The sequence below is a fragment of the Chelonoidis abingdonii genome, chromosome 2 (genome assembly GCF_003597395.2).
Source record: "Chelonoidis abingdonii isolate Lonesome George chromosome 2, CheloAbing_2.0, whole genome shotgun sequence".
In the NCBI taxonomy this organism is placed as follows: Eukaryota; Metazoa; Chordata; order Testudines; family Testudinidae; genus Chelonoidis; species Chelonoidis abingdonii.
Window position 1 is genome coordinate 225,023,841 of NC_133770.1, and position 16,431 is coordinate 225,040,271.

At 40.3% G+C, this 16,431-nt stretch overlaps 1 protein-coding gene across 19 annotated transcripts in view; it reads left to right on the plus strand.

Annotated features, from left to right (window-relative positions):
* DTNA (dystrobrevin alpha) overlaps positions 1-16,149 on the plus strand; it is a 319,437-nt gene extending 303,288 nt beyond the window's left edge. For 11 of the 19 annotated variants that reach the window (XM_075062987.1, XM_075062988.1, XM_075062992.1 and 8 more), the window contains 4 exons: positions 929-1,018; positions 1,614-1,782; positions 2,746-2,878; positions 13,399-16,149. In XM_075062987.1, the coding sequence (XP_074919088.1) occupies positions 929-1,018; positions 1,614-1,782; positions 2,746-2,878; positions 13,399-13,557 (551 nt within the window). In that variant the 3' untranslated portion in view covers positions 13,558-16,149. Of the gene's footprint in view, positions 1-928; positions 1,019-1,613; positions 1,783-2,745; positions 2,879-5,742; positions 5,792-13,398 lie in introns of all 19 variants that reach the window. The other 8 variants (XM_075062989.1, XM_075062990.1, XM_075063004.1 and 5 more) reach the window with 1 other exon arrangement.
* Positions 16,150-16,431: the final 282 nt, after the last annotated feature.

Below are 16,431 nucleotides of genomic sequence, written 5' to 3' on the forward strand. Positions count from 1 at the left end.
TCTAATAACCTTCCCTGATTGATGCTTAAGGCGGTACTGAGGAGTTCTGCAGGAAACAACATCTAGACCCTCCTGTATTGGAAAGAGGGTCTCAGCAGCAAAGGGCTATTGATGGTGGGGGTAGTGGCTTTCAGGGTAGGCAGAAGTTTGCTGTGAATAGGGGGTAGGAGAGGGAGCAAAGGGAGCTACTCAGTCTTGGCTGGGGGGGCAGCCAGCTCCAGGGAGGGAAGTGGGGTCCTGGTGGTTCCTACCTGCTCAGCAGCTGCTGTAGCCCCTCTGAGTCCCCCTCTCACCTCCATCCCCAGGTGTAAAGGAGTTGGGGGGGGCAGAATCCCCACTGATATTTCCATGCTGACTCCCACTGTTGTCCCTCCCAGCCCACCCTAGTTCCACCCACCCTGCTGGGTTGTTGTTTTTTAAAATGGGAGTCAGTTATGGAAAATACAAGCAGATTCCTAAGCTCCAAAAGATACCATGAATGGGGTGGGAAAGGAAAATCCATATAAGGCCTAATGAAATCAACCATGTTTCTTCAACATCGACCATATGTATACAATAACAGTCATTAAACCCATGGAAACTTAGGGAGAAATAACTTCAGTCCACTTCCCCCAGACATTTCATCTCTTAGCCCTGGTCTGCTAGTGTCACCACACAAATGTGAGTTTGATTGTTATTAATAACTTCTAAGTTTCTGGCATTGTGAATTAATGAAGCCTGATACTGAGCTGCTGCTGCATGCAGTGTAAGAAAGTGAAGCTGTTCTGCATATAAGTTTTGCTTGTGTCCCTTTGGAAGGACTTGAATCCTTGAAATTATTATGTTGGCAACTTAGGATAACGTTAAAACTACTTCATACACAAAGCCATAATTTGTCCTTTGAGAAAAATCTTAACTTTGTGGGGGGTTTTTCTTTTTCCTGCCTCAGGCACAAGGCGAAATTTAAGAAATGACTTACTAGTAGCAGCAGATTCGATTACCAATACCATGTCTTCTCTGGTGAAAGAGCTAAACTCAGGTGCGTGAGGCTTAAGAGCATTATCACGGTACAATCATTTAACATATATTTAAAAATAAATAAAAGGGAGCTGAGGAAAAAACACCTAAATGGAGTTCTGGATATTTTTGTATTTTATGGAAAGAAAACCTAGAAGTGGTAATTTTGAAAGCTACAGACACCCAGATGCAATTAAAGCTTCGATATTTGTTTTTTCAGAAAATAACATTTTGGTGCATCTTAATTATTTTTAAAAAGGTGTCAGTAGCACAACAATGCACCTGTATCCTGATGTGCAATGTCCAAGTTCTCCTGAGTCTAGACTTCTAGCTGTGCCAAATGGCATATACTGTGGTGTCCTTTTTCGCATCATATGCAAATGTCTGCAGATGCTCTATTATGCTGTGCCACCACAGAAACAAGAGGTGACTCTGTAAATAGAGAGAGAACATATGGCCCCAGCATCCATGTTGCCTGAAACATACTAGTGTATTCACAGTTGAGAGATATTGGAATTCTAAGTTGGAGAAACAGGAGAATATTTAGAGAAATGAACCAAGCCTACCAGCACATGTGAGAAGTAAATGTAGCCATAATCACCTTTTGTGGCTCACAGAGATGGGCAGCGAGACGGAGAGTAACGTGGATTCTGAGTTTGGACGGACTCATTTTGATGATCTTGTTCCATCACCGACTTCTGAAAAGGCTTTCCTTGCACAAATCAATGCCCGGAAGCCAGGATATATTCACAGTGCAGCTGCCACTGGCACCATTCGCAGTGACATGTGGGTACCTTCTCTATTTTTTTAATTCATTTTGTATTGAAATTATGATATTTCTCCCAGTAACATAACTAAATCTAACTGGGGAGATGCTCTTTGCCTATACAATAATAATGAGCTCTCTAAGCTAAAGGAGTCACGGCAAGAAGTGATCAGTTGATACTCTTGATTCCAATCTGAGACTTTTGTGAGCCCATAATAAGAAGCGACCTTATTGGATTTCCATTAGGAAATTCAGCAGCTGAGCCTTTTTATTTGTGAAGTTTTGCTAGAGTACAGTTGGCAAATTTTAATGGTTTAACATAGAGCTGGCTGAAAGATGACAATTCTGTTTTACAACAACTTTCAAGATTTCAAAATTTGTTTTTGTTGCACTGTGGAATGAAAATAAAGCCTTTCAAAGGTTTTCACAAGTTAGAGTTGTATTGAAACTTCCATTTTCAGATCAAAAGAGTCTCTCTTTTTCTGTCTCACCCACCCTGGACTATCCCATCTAAACCTTCACTGAAATCAGTATGTCTTCAAGAAATGTTTTGCTGTCAGTGAAATGGCATGTTTCATCAGAAACTTTTCAATGAACTCTAATTTAAGGCCCGTTCCAAAATCGACTGAAGTCAATGGGAGTCTTTCCATTGACTCCATTAGCTTCAGTGCAGATCTATAGAGCCAAATCTTACTCTCAAGGAAGCTTTTGAGAACGTTTGTCATTGACTTCAATGGGAGCATGATTGGACTGTGAATGCACGTTTAGTAGGGCATGTCCCTTAATCTCTTTCATGGGTGCTAAATCACTGCAGAGGTGGAACTTGAGGAAGGGCTGCAAAAATAAAAATAACTTCAAGAAAATGTACATGGAGTTGAAAACATAGATCCTGCTTTTCTCTCTGTTTTCATTAAAATAGGGAAGTTCTTTTAATATTGAATATAATTCATCTTAGGAGGCTATTTATTAATAATTGTCTTTAGGGTTACAGAAGATGGAGACCCCTATGTTAGAGCAGATGATGATAACTATGAAAACGACTCTGTCCGCCAGCTGGAAAATGAGCTCAAGATGGAGGAATATCTGAAACAAAAGCTGCAGGATGAAGCCTACCAGGTAAGAAAGGAACCCACCAAATAGTCCCCTGGCTTAGAAAGGATATTGTGCTGCAGTAGGCAACTATCTGCAATTTCTTGTCAGTGGCTGGTGCTTCCAGATTTTAAAAATATATTATTCTCAAAACTCTCTCCTCTCTTGCCTCCCCTAGATAGATAGATAGATAGATAGATAGATCTTACACACACAAACGCACACACAGAGTGCTCAGAAAGAGCTCATCAGTTGACTTGCTTAAGGCTGACATTAACCTTCACAAGGTCATTAGCTAATCCTTCATAATTGCCACTGCCAATCAATTTCGACCAAGCCTCTCACACAAGAATGCTTTGTATTGTAGAGACTGTATGCATGTTGAGCTCAGTTTTTTGTTTAATAACATAAAGCATCTATGATGTTCTCTCCATTTTAGGGGACTAGAGCCACTGAACCAGTCCTTTTAAAATAAGATGTTTTTGTCATAATCTAGGATGGGGGAAAGGGTCTGGAGTGAGTCACATGATATTTCAAAGGTCCAGCTGCTGCATCTGGTGAAATAGGGCAGTGAGGGCTCAGCCTGGGGGACCTGGCTTGTGAATAAGTGACCTGGTGATTAGGAAAGTGCACCTGTAGCTTCAAGAGCCGCAAGGGGTTTCAAGCCAACTGGCCCTGCACGTTTGGACTCTCAACATATCTTGCCTGTCTAGTAAATGATGTGCACGTTTGCATGGTGGAAGAGATCAGTGCCTGTTTTAAGTTACTCCTCCTCTGATCATCCAGATGTAAAAATCAGAGTGAGCCAGATTTTAAAATGTCTATTGGCTCACATCAGGGTTGCCATTGGTTTTGAATTTCATAGTTTTTACATAAATCTGCTGTACAAGACTACGTAGCTCACAGAAAGTAATTTCATTGTGATGGTCTTTGAGGACACAATGACATTTCGTCCTCATCCTTGCTATGCAACGTCTCAATATGGCAACAATGGGCAACACCTCAATGTTCTGCCAGTGTTTTTACCCAAGATAACAAATGATAAAAGGAGGCAGTCCTTACGTTTCTGCTGAGTAAGTGGAACTGCTGCTGCTGAGTTAGAACATGGAAAGCAATGATTTTATTATGTAGCAGGAACACCTTAACAATGACATCGGCCAAGCATTATGGCATTAATTTCTCTACTTCTACTGACACTCAATTTTTTCAATAAAGGGAACAGTGTACTGATCTGGCCAATATTCGTACCTTGCAGCGCAGCTCCATTAACAAATACATGTTTTTAAACTTGCATGAATAGTCACACTAATTACAATGGGATTACGCAAATGCATAAAATTAAGAGGGTGGGGGAGAGCCTGCAGAATTACAGCCATTATTTGTGAGGTGGGAGAGAGAAATTTTGTCAGATACCTTCCAGTATTGTTGCTTCCTCAAAATTGGCTTTTATGCTGTAGTCCAAAATAGTCCCAGAAAGACAACGCGTTAAATCCTGTCCCCATTGAAGTCAATGGAAAACTTCATTGGGGCAAATTTCACGAAGGGTGAATATTAAACCTGTCTTGTTTCCGCTTGGGAAAAAAATAGAAATTAAAACCAGAAAAGAACTAACTTTTTAAAAAATGATTAAATTGGATGATAGGAAATGCTCATCCCAAAAGAAGAGTTCAGTCTGTAAACTTTTCCTGAGGAAACTTAACACTTTGCCTCTAAGCTGTAGAGTTCTACTCAGAAATTATTTGATAACAGAAAACATTTGTTTACTAGAAAACATTTTCAAGTGATGACCATGGCTCCTAGTATGCAAACCTTCAATTGTGTTAGTACTAACATGAATGGTGCCATTGGGAGTACTTGAGTAAGAGCTGCTAGAATGAATGAGAGTTAGCAAGATTATGTCTTTTTGAGTCACTAGAACATCTGATGTGGCCTTGGCTTTCTTCTCTGATTTGGGATTAATGCATACTATTTCATTATTCAAGATCTTTTTCCACTGATATCCCTGGATAGTCTTTAAAGTCAAAGAACATAGAGCTAGCTTTATCTATATTTTTAAAGAAAGAAGAAAAAGCGAGTACATTTATTTTTCAAATGTTCCAGGGAATGGTGATAGGAAGAATTGTGTAGTTTGAATCCAGCCTCTAGAATTTAATATGGTATTTCTTACTGTTCATATTCATAAAAATTTCCCATTTGATTAGATAGCCTAAAACAAAGGATGGCTGTAGTTGCTGTCATAATACAACTGTCAACTGAAAAAATCTGATAAGAAAATTACTGCTACTAGGCTTACAGTATCCTTTGTTGGTTCAAGAATGATATTACATGTATTTCTCTGTCTCGCTATATGTAAAAGCAGTACTTTTAGATGGACAGGTAGACTTATTATTGCATAAGAGATGACGGCACAATACCGAGTGTTTTTGGTCTGTGTGACCTTCAAGCAAGCTTTTGCAAATGAAACTCTGAGACACTAGCGTTTAAATGGAACCAGACTGTCCGCAAAGAGAGTGCTTTTCTGCTATGTGGCAGCAGCAAACTTCATGGTACAAAAGAGCCTGTGATAAGAAGCCTCAAAAGCATCATCTTTTTCCGCTTCCTCTTAAGCATGTAGCAAATAACAAGTGTTATCAGGAGGGACACACTTAATGCACAAACCTAAACGCTAACAGCGCTTACACTCCCATGTCAGTTAGCAGATATGGTCTTGTTATAGTTTCTTGCTGAATGTATTGTAAGAGACAGTTTTCCTTAGTCTTATTTCCTGTCTTCATTATTGTTCTCTCTTATTTCCTCTCTTGTGCATGGCTTTATTCCAAATAATACACTGGCCTGGCTGCTCACTGGCTTAACTTGTCATCTTCTTGTTTTATGTCCTTTGTTATCTACAGGTCAGTTTGCAAGGTTGAGTGCAATATCCTTCTATCACTCTCCTCTCAAGTAAGTATTACCTTAATATAGGAGAATCTTTTCAACTGAAAACTTGTAATTCAGATACACTGCGCCTTCTACTTCATGTGCACGCATGATGATGCTGTTTCCTCCCTTGCTTATTTCCAGACATCCAAGCATGAATTATCTCTAAACCATGCCTAATAAGCCATCAAAAGTGTGGTCAAAGTGCCGAGGATCATTCCCACACACTCTTTTATTTTATTACCTTACTCTGTTACGCAGAAGGGCAAATGGTCTTCTTAGCTATTAATGGCAATGCATTAAGTGGCCATGAGAGAGAGAGAATGATCCAGTGATTACGACGCTAGTTTGGACTTCAGGAGACAGGGGTTCAATTCCCTGCTCTATGCGTCAGTTCCCCTTGTGTACTTCCCTGACTCACTGGGGTGTTGTACAGATAAATAGATTACAAATTGTGAGGTACTTCAGGAATGGGTACCATACACCGGTGCCAACTTTCTGATTTCCCAGGTGAGTGCCCTACCCTGACCCCACTCCTTCTCCCAAGGCCCCACCTCTTCCCACCCTGTTCTGCCCCCTCCCTCGAACGTGCCCCACCATAGACGACTGGTACTCCCCATACTGAGGGGGCACTATGTAAAGGGGAGGTCACATGACCCGTCACATGTTCCTCTCCCCACGCCAACCCCCCCACCATGCCATCCCAGGGCCACCACGCTGTCCCCGCTGCATGTTACCTGCGCCTGGCCCCCCGGCACATTCTGGCACTCTCCCTGGCCAGGAAGAAGGAAGCCATAGTGGGGAGCAGGAGAGAGCCGCTTCTAACACCGGCCCCTCCCGATTACTGCTCTGCAGCCCAGCAGCTGGCTGAGAGAGCCTGGCTGGGGAGGCAGCTTCAACTCCCTGCCCAGGCTCGGCTGCTGGGGACTGCGGCTGAACAAGCCAGAAGTGTCCCGGGGATTGTGGGGACTCCAACTTGCTCTGCTTCCTAGCACCTGAGCCCAGATGGGGACCAGAAGCTGCCTCCCCAGCCAGGCTGACTTAGGCAGCCGCCAGCCCACCACACTGCAGAGCAATGTCCCAGCGGCCAGAAGGGGCTGATCCCACCACTTTTGCTCCTGCATGCCCCCACCCCCATCCCTTCCACTCCCTGGCATCTGGGCATGTCCCCCCGACGCATTGCCCAGCCCCACCCTTGCTCTGCCTCTTCCTGCCCCTGCTCCTTCTCTTCCCCTCCCCCCCAGTGCCTCCTGCATACCACTGAACACCTGATCGCTGGTGAGCGGGAGGCAATGGGGGGAGCAGAAGCGGGCCCACCAGGTGCTGAGCGCCCACTATTTTTTTTCATGGGTGCACCAGCCTGGAGCACCCATGGAGTTGGCGCACCTATGGTGCCATATAAATGCTTAAGATGGATAGTACTCATGTATCAAATGCCATTACCCACAACTATCACTAAGTACCCATCATCTCTAATGAAGTACAGTTTGTCACTTTTGAGCTTAGCCAGTGCCCCAGTATGGCATTAAGGAGCACTTTGCAGATGAGAAGTAAAACCAATGACCATGCCACCTCTAGCAGGAGTTTAAGTTATGAAACTAGGCTTCCTCGACAAGTTCTAACACAATGAAATAAATTTCCACTATTTAAATCCCATCTAGAGTTTCAAATCTATATGGGATCATCTTCTCTTTCGGTTCCAAGTAGTGTTGATGTGCACTGTTAAGTGGCTGCCGTGTTTCATCTAAGAGGAGGCTGCATTTTAGTAATTGGCAAAGTACTTCTTGTTTATGTCAGTGTGATGGCAAAATTTGGCCCTCTGCTACTGGTGTGCAATGTCCAGTGAGTTTATTAGGAGTGATATGCCTGTAACTGATGCTAGAATTTGGGCCTTTGTTTGTAAAGCACTTTGGGGGATGGGAATTAAAAGCTGCTATTTATTTTTTTTAAAGCCCTCTCTCAAATAATAGTTGAAAGCCATCAGTGGGACAAAAAACAAACAGCAATCCGACAAAATATCACAACTGAATAAGTATACACCATGACACATGTTCCTATTTCCATACCCCCATCAGGTTATACTCACCTCCTCAGCAGCCTTGGTATGTGCCTGGAAAGTGAGCAGCTATAGAAACACATTTTCTTCTTTCAACATACTAGAATTGTTAGTTACCAGTCAAGTTACTAGGTTATGAAAACAGATCGTGCTGCAATAATGAATGTCTATAGAAGTATAGAGAGTTCAAATATTCATGTAGCATATGCTTTTATATACATTATTATAAATTAAAATTACAGTGGGTGAAATGCTGATAAAGTAAAAAATTATCTGAAACCCTTCCCAAATTCAGGTAAAACTTTTTTTTTTTATCTTAATTATTTGTTTATGTTTGTTTAAAAAAGTTCAGGTAACTTCTTCTAATATTTTAACTTTAGCAAACCTCTGCACTTTCTGCTTCCAGCTAGAAACGTCAAGGCTAAGATATTGTTGTAAGAAAAGCCAAGTTACACAAAAGTACAGATTATCTGAAAATCTGCATCCCCGCCCTGGTTGGTGGGCTCGGAAGGTTCAGTTAGCATCTCATCTCTTGGCTCTTTTCTGAAACATTTGAAGTTAGCACAGCACATGATGGGTGGGATTTCTGAAAGCGCTCTGTGTTGACTTAACTCTACTTCTGTTGCAGTCTGCGGTAAAACACCTGTTGACCTCAGTGGGAGCAGTTAGGCCAACACTGAGCATTTAGAAAATTCTATCCTCTAAGGGAAAACTTGGCCTCAATGAAAGCGACGGCAAAACTACCGCTGACTTCACGAAGTCAGGATTTCACCCTATATTTTTAGCCTAAGACAGCAACCTGTGTTTTATCGATGCAACATCTGCACAGGATTGTGTGATACAATTTAAAATAGCCCACTCAAGTAGTGGATAGAATCCATAGTACACAAGCCCATTTACTTCAGGAAAAAACAATATATCTTTTGTACTTTATTTGTTATTAATATTTCATCACTTTGGAAAGAGAAACTCCAAACAATTTATACAGGCTGCAGTGGTTAAAGCACTAGCTTGAGTCCTGCCAACTGCGTAACTATAGCAAGGGGCTGTCAGATCTGTATTTCTATTTCTTGGGAACCCCTGCTGTTGACTATAAAAAGCAGTTATTTTTAGAGATCAACAAATTCTGTATAGAAATACTATCAGCATTGTATTGCACAGGTGTTAGGTGAAAGGCCAAGTGGTTTTTCTACCCCAAAACAATAATCCCCTGGAACTGCTCTTATAAAATAAAGTTTATTAAGAAGAATGAGAGGACAAGTCAGAACAGTGCATTATAGACATGAATACAATTATATGATTGACAGACAGAACTCCATTTGTTTTCTGATTTATAAAGCTATACACTTCATCATCATTATTTAAAATTATTATATCCTATTTACATTTTGGAATAATGCTACAGGAGAGTCTCTGGAAGTGATCCTGAAAACATCTGATATAAATATAACAAATGCAGTCTCAAGAGAGCAAGTGGGTTCTTGTAACATATAAAATATCATTTAATCATGTTTTCAATTTAAGATTTTCATACTAAAATAAGTGGCGATTATTTTTATATACCATGTGTGTGTGTGTATGTGTAGGTGTGTGTGTATATATATATATAAATGGAGCAACAGACTAACATTGTCTAAGCACAAGGTGAAAAGTGGTTTCAGCTTTCACTAGATGAAACTAAAAATAGAACTTGAAATTGTCTGAGCATAAACATTTTTAAGTTATTTTACTTAAAATAGAGTTTAGGCCTAATCTGGTTCCCATAGCTGCCAGTGGACTTTTGCCAATTACATCAATGGGAACAGAAGCAGGCCACTACTGAATGCAGGTGTGACATATTAAAGAGGGGTAAGTTGTGGCGTGAGTGTGGTCCCATGTGAACTTCAGCTTATTGTACTCTTTAAAGCAATATCTTTGGTTGTGATGCCATGGCGACATTTACTCAGTCAAATCCAGTTCATTTTTCAATTAATGCTTATTGTTTTTAAAACAATTGTAAGGTGTGTAAAGCTCCTGAAAGCCATGGTTAAGGTACTAGCATGTAGGAGAGTATAGAGAGAAGGGGATTCTTTATTAAGTCTCACTTTAAATTATTTTTATTTGCATTTTAGTTCTCTGCTGTAGTTGAGAGCCAAATCCAACACCTATTGATGCCAATGGGAGTATTTTCCTTTGACTTCAATGGGCTTAAATCAGGCCCTAAATTATGAATGTGAAAGGAACAGTTTGCCCCTATGTTCCACCCAGGCATATTACACTCAACTCAGAAAAGGAGTGAAGCTAGAAATGCCAAACATGTCTTGCTTTTAGATCTCTGAGAGACTTTAAAGCAAGAGAAGTGGGAAGAAAGTTCAGAAGTTTTATTTTATGAATGTTTAAAGTCAGAAACATCACACATGCACACTAGATTGTTTTGTATACATTTTTTTCAGATCCATTGTAATGATGTTTTGGTTATCAGTATATTTGTTTAGGACACCTTAGTCTACTGGAACTCAATAGAGCTTCTAAGCTCCACAAGCCAAGTAGCTTTAGACCCACAAACGTAATAGGTACAGTGACAGCAATAGACTCAGGGAGTCACTCTATTAAGGTTATCAAAGAGACGGTTAAAGGGTAACTTGATCACAGGCTATAAGTGCCTACCCGGGGAACAGAAATTTGATAATAGAGAGCTCTTCTGTCTAGTAAATAAAAGCATAACAACATCTGATGGCTTGAAGTTGAAGCTACACAAATTCAGACTGGACCTAAGGCACAAATTCTGAACAGAGGATAATTAGCCATTGGCACAATATACCAAGGATTGTGGTGGATTCTCCATTTGAAATCAAGATTTGATGTTTCTCTAAAAAATGTGCTCTAGTTCACACAGGAATTAATTCAGCGAAGTCCTATGGCCTGGGTTATACAGGAGTCAGAGTAGACAATCTTAATGGTTCCCTCTGGCCTTAGAATCTATGAATCCTATGAAGAAAAAAAATCATGAAAGGACGTGTACAATTAAGTCAGCTCTATTTAAAGACACCAAGATTAGGAAACTTCTCTCTTCCTCTGTGCATTTTAAGTGTGTCTGCCACACTTGTCTATGGATGAGAATGCCACTGTGCTAGGGAGTCCTAAGCATGGGTCCAGAACCAATAAACTTACATGCAGAACTGAGCAAATAAGTGATTTTTTTGGTTAAGTGCCTGAACCAGGGGGAGGGGCGGCTCTAGGCATTTTGCCTCCCCAAGCACAGCTGGCAGGCTGCCTTTGGTGGCATGCCTGCGGAGGGTCCACCAAAGCTGCAGGACCAGCGGACCCTCTGCAGGCATGCTGCCCTCGCAGCAACCGGCAGAGCGCCCTTAGTGGCTTGCCGCCGCAAGCACGCGCTTGGCGTGCTGGTGTCTGGAGCCGCCCCTGACCAAGGGGTTGAAAATGGGGGGGGATGGATGGTTGCTCTGAACCAAACTGAAAAATTTAGTTTTTCTCATCCAAACAAAGAAAAACAAAAACCAATTGAATACAACATTTCAAATGTTGATTTGAATCAACATAAATGACATTGCCAAAGGAAATGTCGATTTGAAAAAAAAATATCAGAATGGTTTATTTTGGCATTTTTGAAATGTTTGTTTTCAGATTTTTTTCAGCCAGAACTATGTCAAATTTGACCCAAACTTGCAAATAGTTTTGGGGCCCTAAAGAATGTAACTCTCTCAGCAACTTTAATACTTGCCAAAAAAAATTGCATTTAGCTTTACATATGTGTTCTGCTGGCAAAACTTGTAGGATCCCAAAGCCAAATAGTTCAAGGCTTACATATTATTCTAAAAAGGCACATTAATATAAAAATAGCATTACATGGAACATTAAGTTTGAAAAAAAATCAAGCTCTCACTATGTAATAAAGTTCAAAAGTTAGGTTATTCCCATCCTGCTATATTAACTGAGCTACAGACCACATGTGTAATATTTTATTTTTCCTCTTTAATATGACTCTTAATGTATTATTCTTTGTTAGTAGTTTATAACATAGAAATGTTAGATATGCACTGTGGCCAAATTAACTTTGGAGGAGCGAGCGACCTTAACGTTCAGTGCATGATTTTTCAACTTTAATGCTGCATGAATACTAGGATTTTTTAATCAATAAATTATACTACAACAGGAAATAAACTGTGGATGAAGTTATAAATACTGGGGGGGAGGGGACTCCGCTATTACTAATCACTTGAGCTTCAACTTGTGATTGATTATATCATCAGTAGAACCCTTCAGTGTATATATAATTCTGTAATTCAGTGGCACTCATTTCTTGTATACAACCATCTCTTCATCCCAATGCCAGGTCTGGAACAAAAAGAAGCATCCTGGAAATCTATAATAACCCCTTCTCACACCCACAAATATTCATCTAAAGCATAGTGTGTGTACAGTAATGTTCTGGCCGCCTCACACATCCCTCATACTTTGCTCTTGTGGATTATAATGATGCCATCAAAAACTATGAGCCTAAATAAGAACCAACTTAAACTGCAAATTGAATCTTTGATGTTTAAACAAATTCAGATACCTGCCCTCTTCCACTCCAACTTTTAGCCTTATAGAATAGAAAAGGATCCATTGGCCATATATTGCCATCCCATATGTTACCAGCAGCAGTACTGCAGGTAATTTGACTGTACTAAATAGTTCAGGGAAAGAGGATAAGATAAACCATAATCCCTTTAACTTTGAAGTGGGGAGGTATAAAGAGGAGGAGAGAACTATGCTCCCCAGGAGGAATATATCAAAAGAACGTGTTCCCGGTGTTGCCCAAAACTAGTTCCTCAGATACACCTTGGAACATCAGAAGTTTTCCATCACTGAATAAAACTTGGAAGGGTTCAATTCTAGAAACACATGATGCCATTAATTGCGCGGGATAAGAAAGCACTCATCAAAGAGGAGCATCCTGCTTGAGAGGTACAATCCAGCATTATTTTTGAGCTAGTTACATTTTCGGCAGATCAACTTTTACACCCATAAGATGAAATTAACCTGAGAGTGTAGGTTCAGTGCGAGGTGCTCCACCCTGCTTAAATTCCCATGTGGGGGCTGTCAGGGTGGGTGCTGCTAGCAGAGTGGCTACACATGAGTATCTGCACCTCCTGCACACAGTAGAAATTATCTCCACACCAGCCCAGCCAGCATGGAGGGCTACACCTTGGAGCAGGAAATGGGAGCATCAAGAGATCTGTGTTTATGCAATTCCAGTTGCCCCAGTACCCTGTATAAATAGCACAGAAGGTTTCAGGCCACTACTCATAACCACCAGAGCTGGAAGAGTGCAGAGCAGTCCTAAATTCTGCCCCTGTTTTGTGGGAGTCGATTCCAACTCTTCTGTAATTTCCCCTGCATAGAGCTTGAATAGTTGAGGTTTACATAGATATAGTGGGTTTCACCTTTAATACCTAAGTTGTAACCAAGAGAATTGGGTGGCTTTTTGTTTTCTTGATAATGCAGCATGTGAAGAGTTTGTTTGAAATGTTTGCATGTGTGTGTTTTAAGACAACTTTCCCTTTTAAAAGTTCTCCTAAACGTTGTTTAACAGGCAAGCTGCAATCAGACAGACAACGAAAGCTATGTAAGAACTGACGATGAGGAGAGCTGCATTCGAACCGATGATGAAGAAAACCTGGCTGCAAACTTCACAGAAGAATGGAAACAACAAGTGCAGCATCTCTTGACAAAAAAATCAAATGACTAACTAATTTCCGAGGACTGTAGCACAGTACTTTTGTTCTAAGAGTTCTAGTTTGTAGGTGTGTGTTTTGAGAAAAAGACTTTTGTTTAAAGCTAACTTATATTAGCTACATCTTCTGTAACATGGCTCATTACCGATGAAGAAAGCAGGCTGAAATGTGTGCTGCTGTTACAAATAATAGCAGTCTCAACAAAACATGTAAACCCTTTGCACATGATGTTGAACCTATTCAGTTTACAATGACAATACTGTTTATAGATTTCAATTTGATTTCTGAATACTTCAAGATTTTAGTAGAACAGTTTACTATACACTGTAAATTTTTCTTTCAGAGAAGAAATAAAAAAGCTGCAATTATGCATTTAACACTGAATGATTATACTCCTGAGTGTATATATTTAGTAGCCCAAAAGCAAAGTACCAGACTATGTTTGCAATTTGTTTAAAAGTCTTTTACATAAAAGACTTGTACAAAATGCACTAAAAAAACCCTCTAATTTAGGGCTAACGTGTAACTTAAGAATGTTTTCTTTCGAAGTAATCTAACAAATCAGCCATAGAAGTTAGTGTAAATATTTTTTTTCCAAATAGATATCATATACAAAAGGCAACATTCAAATTATATAGAATCTAGTTTTTAAATCAACACAGATCTTCTTAAAACTGTGAACTATGTTTTGAAATACTCGTTACTAAAGCTGTTTATAAACCACAGGTGCCATAAGATCCCTAAACTGACTGAAGTTATGTATAATCTTCCATGGTATTGTTTCATTGATGTTTTAGCTTTAGTAAACATGTGTTCAACAAATCGGCTCTTTCCATTTTTTCCCTTCTCCATCATGTTATTTTTGAGGCCTTCAGCTTTAAATATATAGGCTTAAAGTGCGCTTTCGATTGTTTCCTTTCATTTCCAAATGTGTATTGCCTTAGCCAGCCACCAGATGTTCTGCATGCATTCTTGAAAATATGTAGTGAGACTCGTGGAGCTGAATGGAGACTTGCAATCAGTGAAATACACAAGGAAAAGAGAGTTGTTGTTTTTGAAAGAATAGGCAGAGGGTTACAGAACTAGAGTATTGTTTCTGCTAGTAACTCTTAACTTTTTATCTTACCCAGGGGAGAATTATGAGAGAAAGTGGGCCTTTTCGATCATGCAGGTTAATAAATTGAAAATGTTAGTTGTATAGTGCTTGCCTTGCCCTTACTGTTATCCTAAATGTAGTTCTGACCAGAGTTTGAAGTGAAATAGCTGGTAATATCTCACCTAGGACATTACCTAGGAATGAAGTGACACTGTCTAGCAGCCCTGAAAATTCTAGGTTTTCATACAGATAGACCACACCTGGCGCAGTCGGTCTTCAGTGACTGATGAGGTACTGATGTAAAACAGGTTAAAGCATGTCTGTCTAACCTTTCTTTCGTGGTAACATTTTAGAATGTGTCCTGGATTGCTCCATAGCTTGTCCCAATAAATTCACTCACTATATGTCTGTACACAATCTTTAGTCACATGGCTGTTTCACTGACATTGAGTGTCAGGGAATGTACATCTGTATGAAAGAGTTACTGCTGGTTTTTTTACTTTCATGCAGTATTATTGCTGATACAGACCCCCCTTGCCCACATCTCCTTGTATATCTGAGCCTGGTCTCAGATACCCAGATTGACACTCCTGCAACCAGCTATCTTCACGTAGGCTTTCCCCCCACTCCTTCCAATCACTGGTCTTTGCTTCTGTGGTATAGGCCAGCCTGAAAAGGTAGGCACCATACCTATGATGGCATGTGTCTCCTACAGCCTCTTCTCAGGAATGGGTGAGCCTTCCACTAGTGCCTAGCACTCAACCCTGAAAACTACTACAGTGAAGTTACAGCCAATGCTGTCAGCTCAGGATTCAAGTTAAGCATTTCCTGAACACAGACAAAGTGAGCTAGCACACAACTACGTGCCATGGCTGACTAATTCAACAACCTATGTTACATTTAACGGCATCTAGATTAGCTACTTTACGTAACTCCCATGTCTGTGTACACATCATCATCATCATCATCATCATGCTAAAAGTAAGTGCAATAGTGTAAATCCATTGCCAGGGCTCCAGGATTAATATGAAAAATGTTGACAAACCAACCAGTTTTCTCTCAGGCTGGTGTTAGCAAGGCAATCCCAGAGAGAGTTCTAGGTGACCTCTTCTACTTTAGAGCTCTGAGATGAAGCACTTTTTAGTTGGCTCTCCGAATCTCTAATTTAAGCTTTTGTTGTTTTTTTCCACCTGTGGTAAAGCTGGGTACTTTTTACACGGTTGGTCTTTGACTGTTTGTCAGATATTATTTTGGTTGTGACAAAGTTACAGAAATGGTCCCCAGTAGTAGCCGTTTCTAACTACAAATGCCCAACCACAGCAGTCAAAACTCCCTGAGCGATTGACAGTCACCGGAGGGAAGGACTACTCAGTACTTTGCAATCAGGACACAGGGATGTAAAGATAAATAGGGTTCTTGAATGTTGAAAGTTGAGGGGAGAATAGGTTATCTGTAAGTAGTAATGTTAACTAACCTGCATAATAAGGTGTGTGGCCTTTGTTGTGATATATGTATTTTCTTATATGCATGAGCCAAATTGTTGAATCATTATTTAGCACAGGTGTCTGCCTTTACTTTTAGTCATCTTCTCCCAGCCTTATTAATTCTTGGCAATTATTGTAGATAGACCTTGTAAATAATGCAACCTCAGGTTGCTGCAAGCACATTGGTTCAATTCAGCAGAAGGAGCCATGAACAACAAGCACTCCACTGTGTCCTGAAGAGAGAGAGGGCATTTTTATCTTTGAACCAAAAATGTATGAAGAGTTACATCTTGAGGCTAAGAACTGTA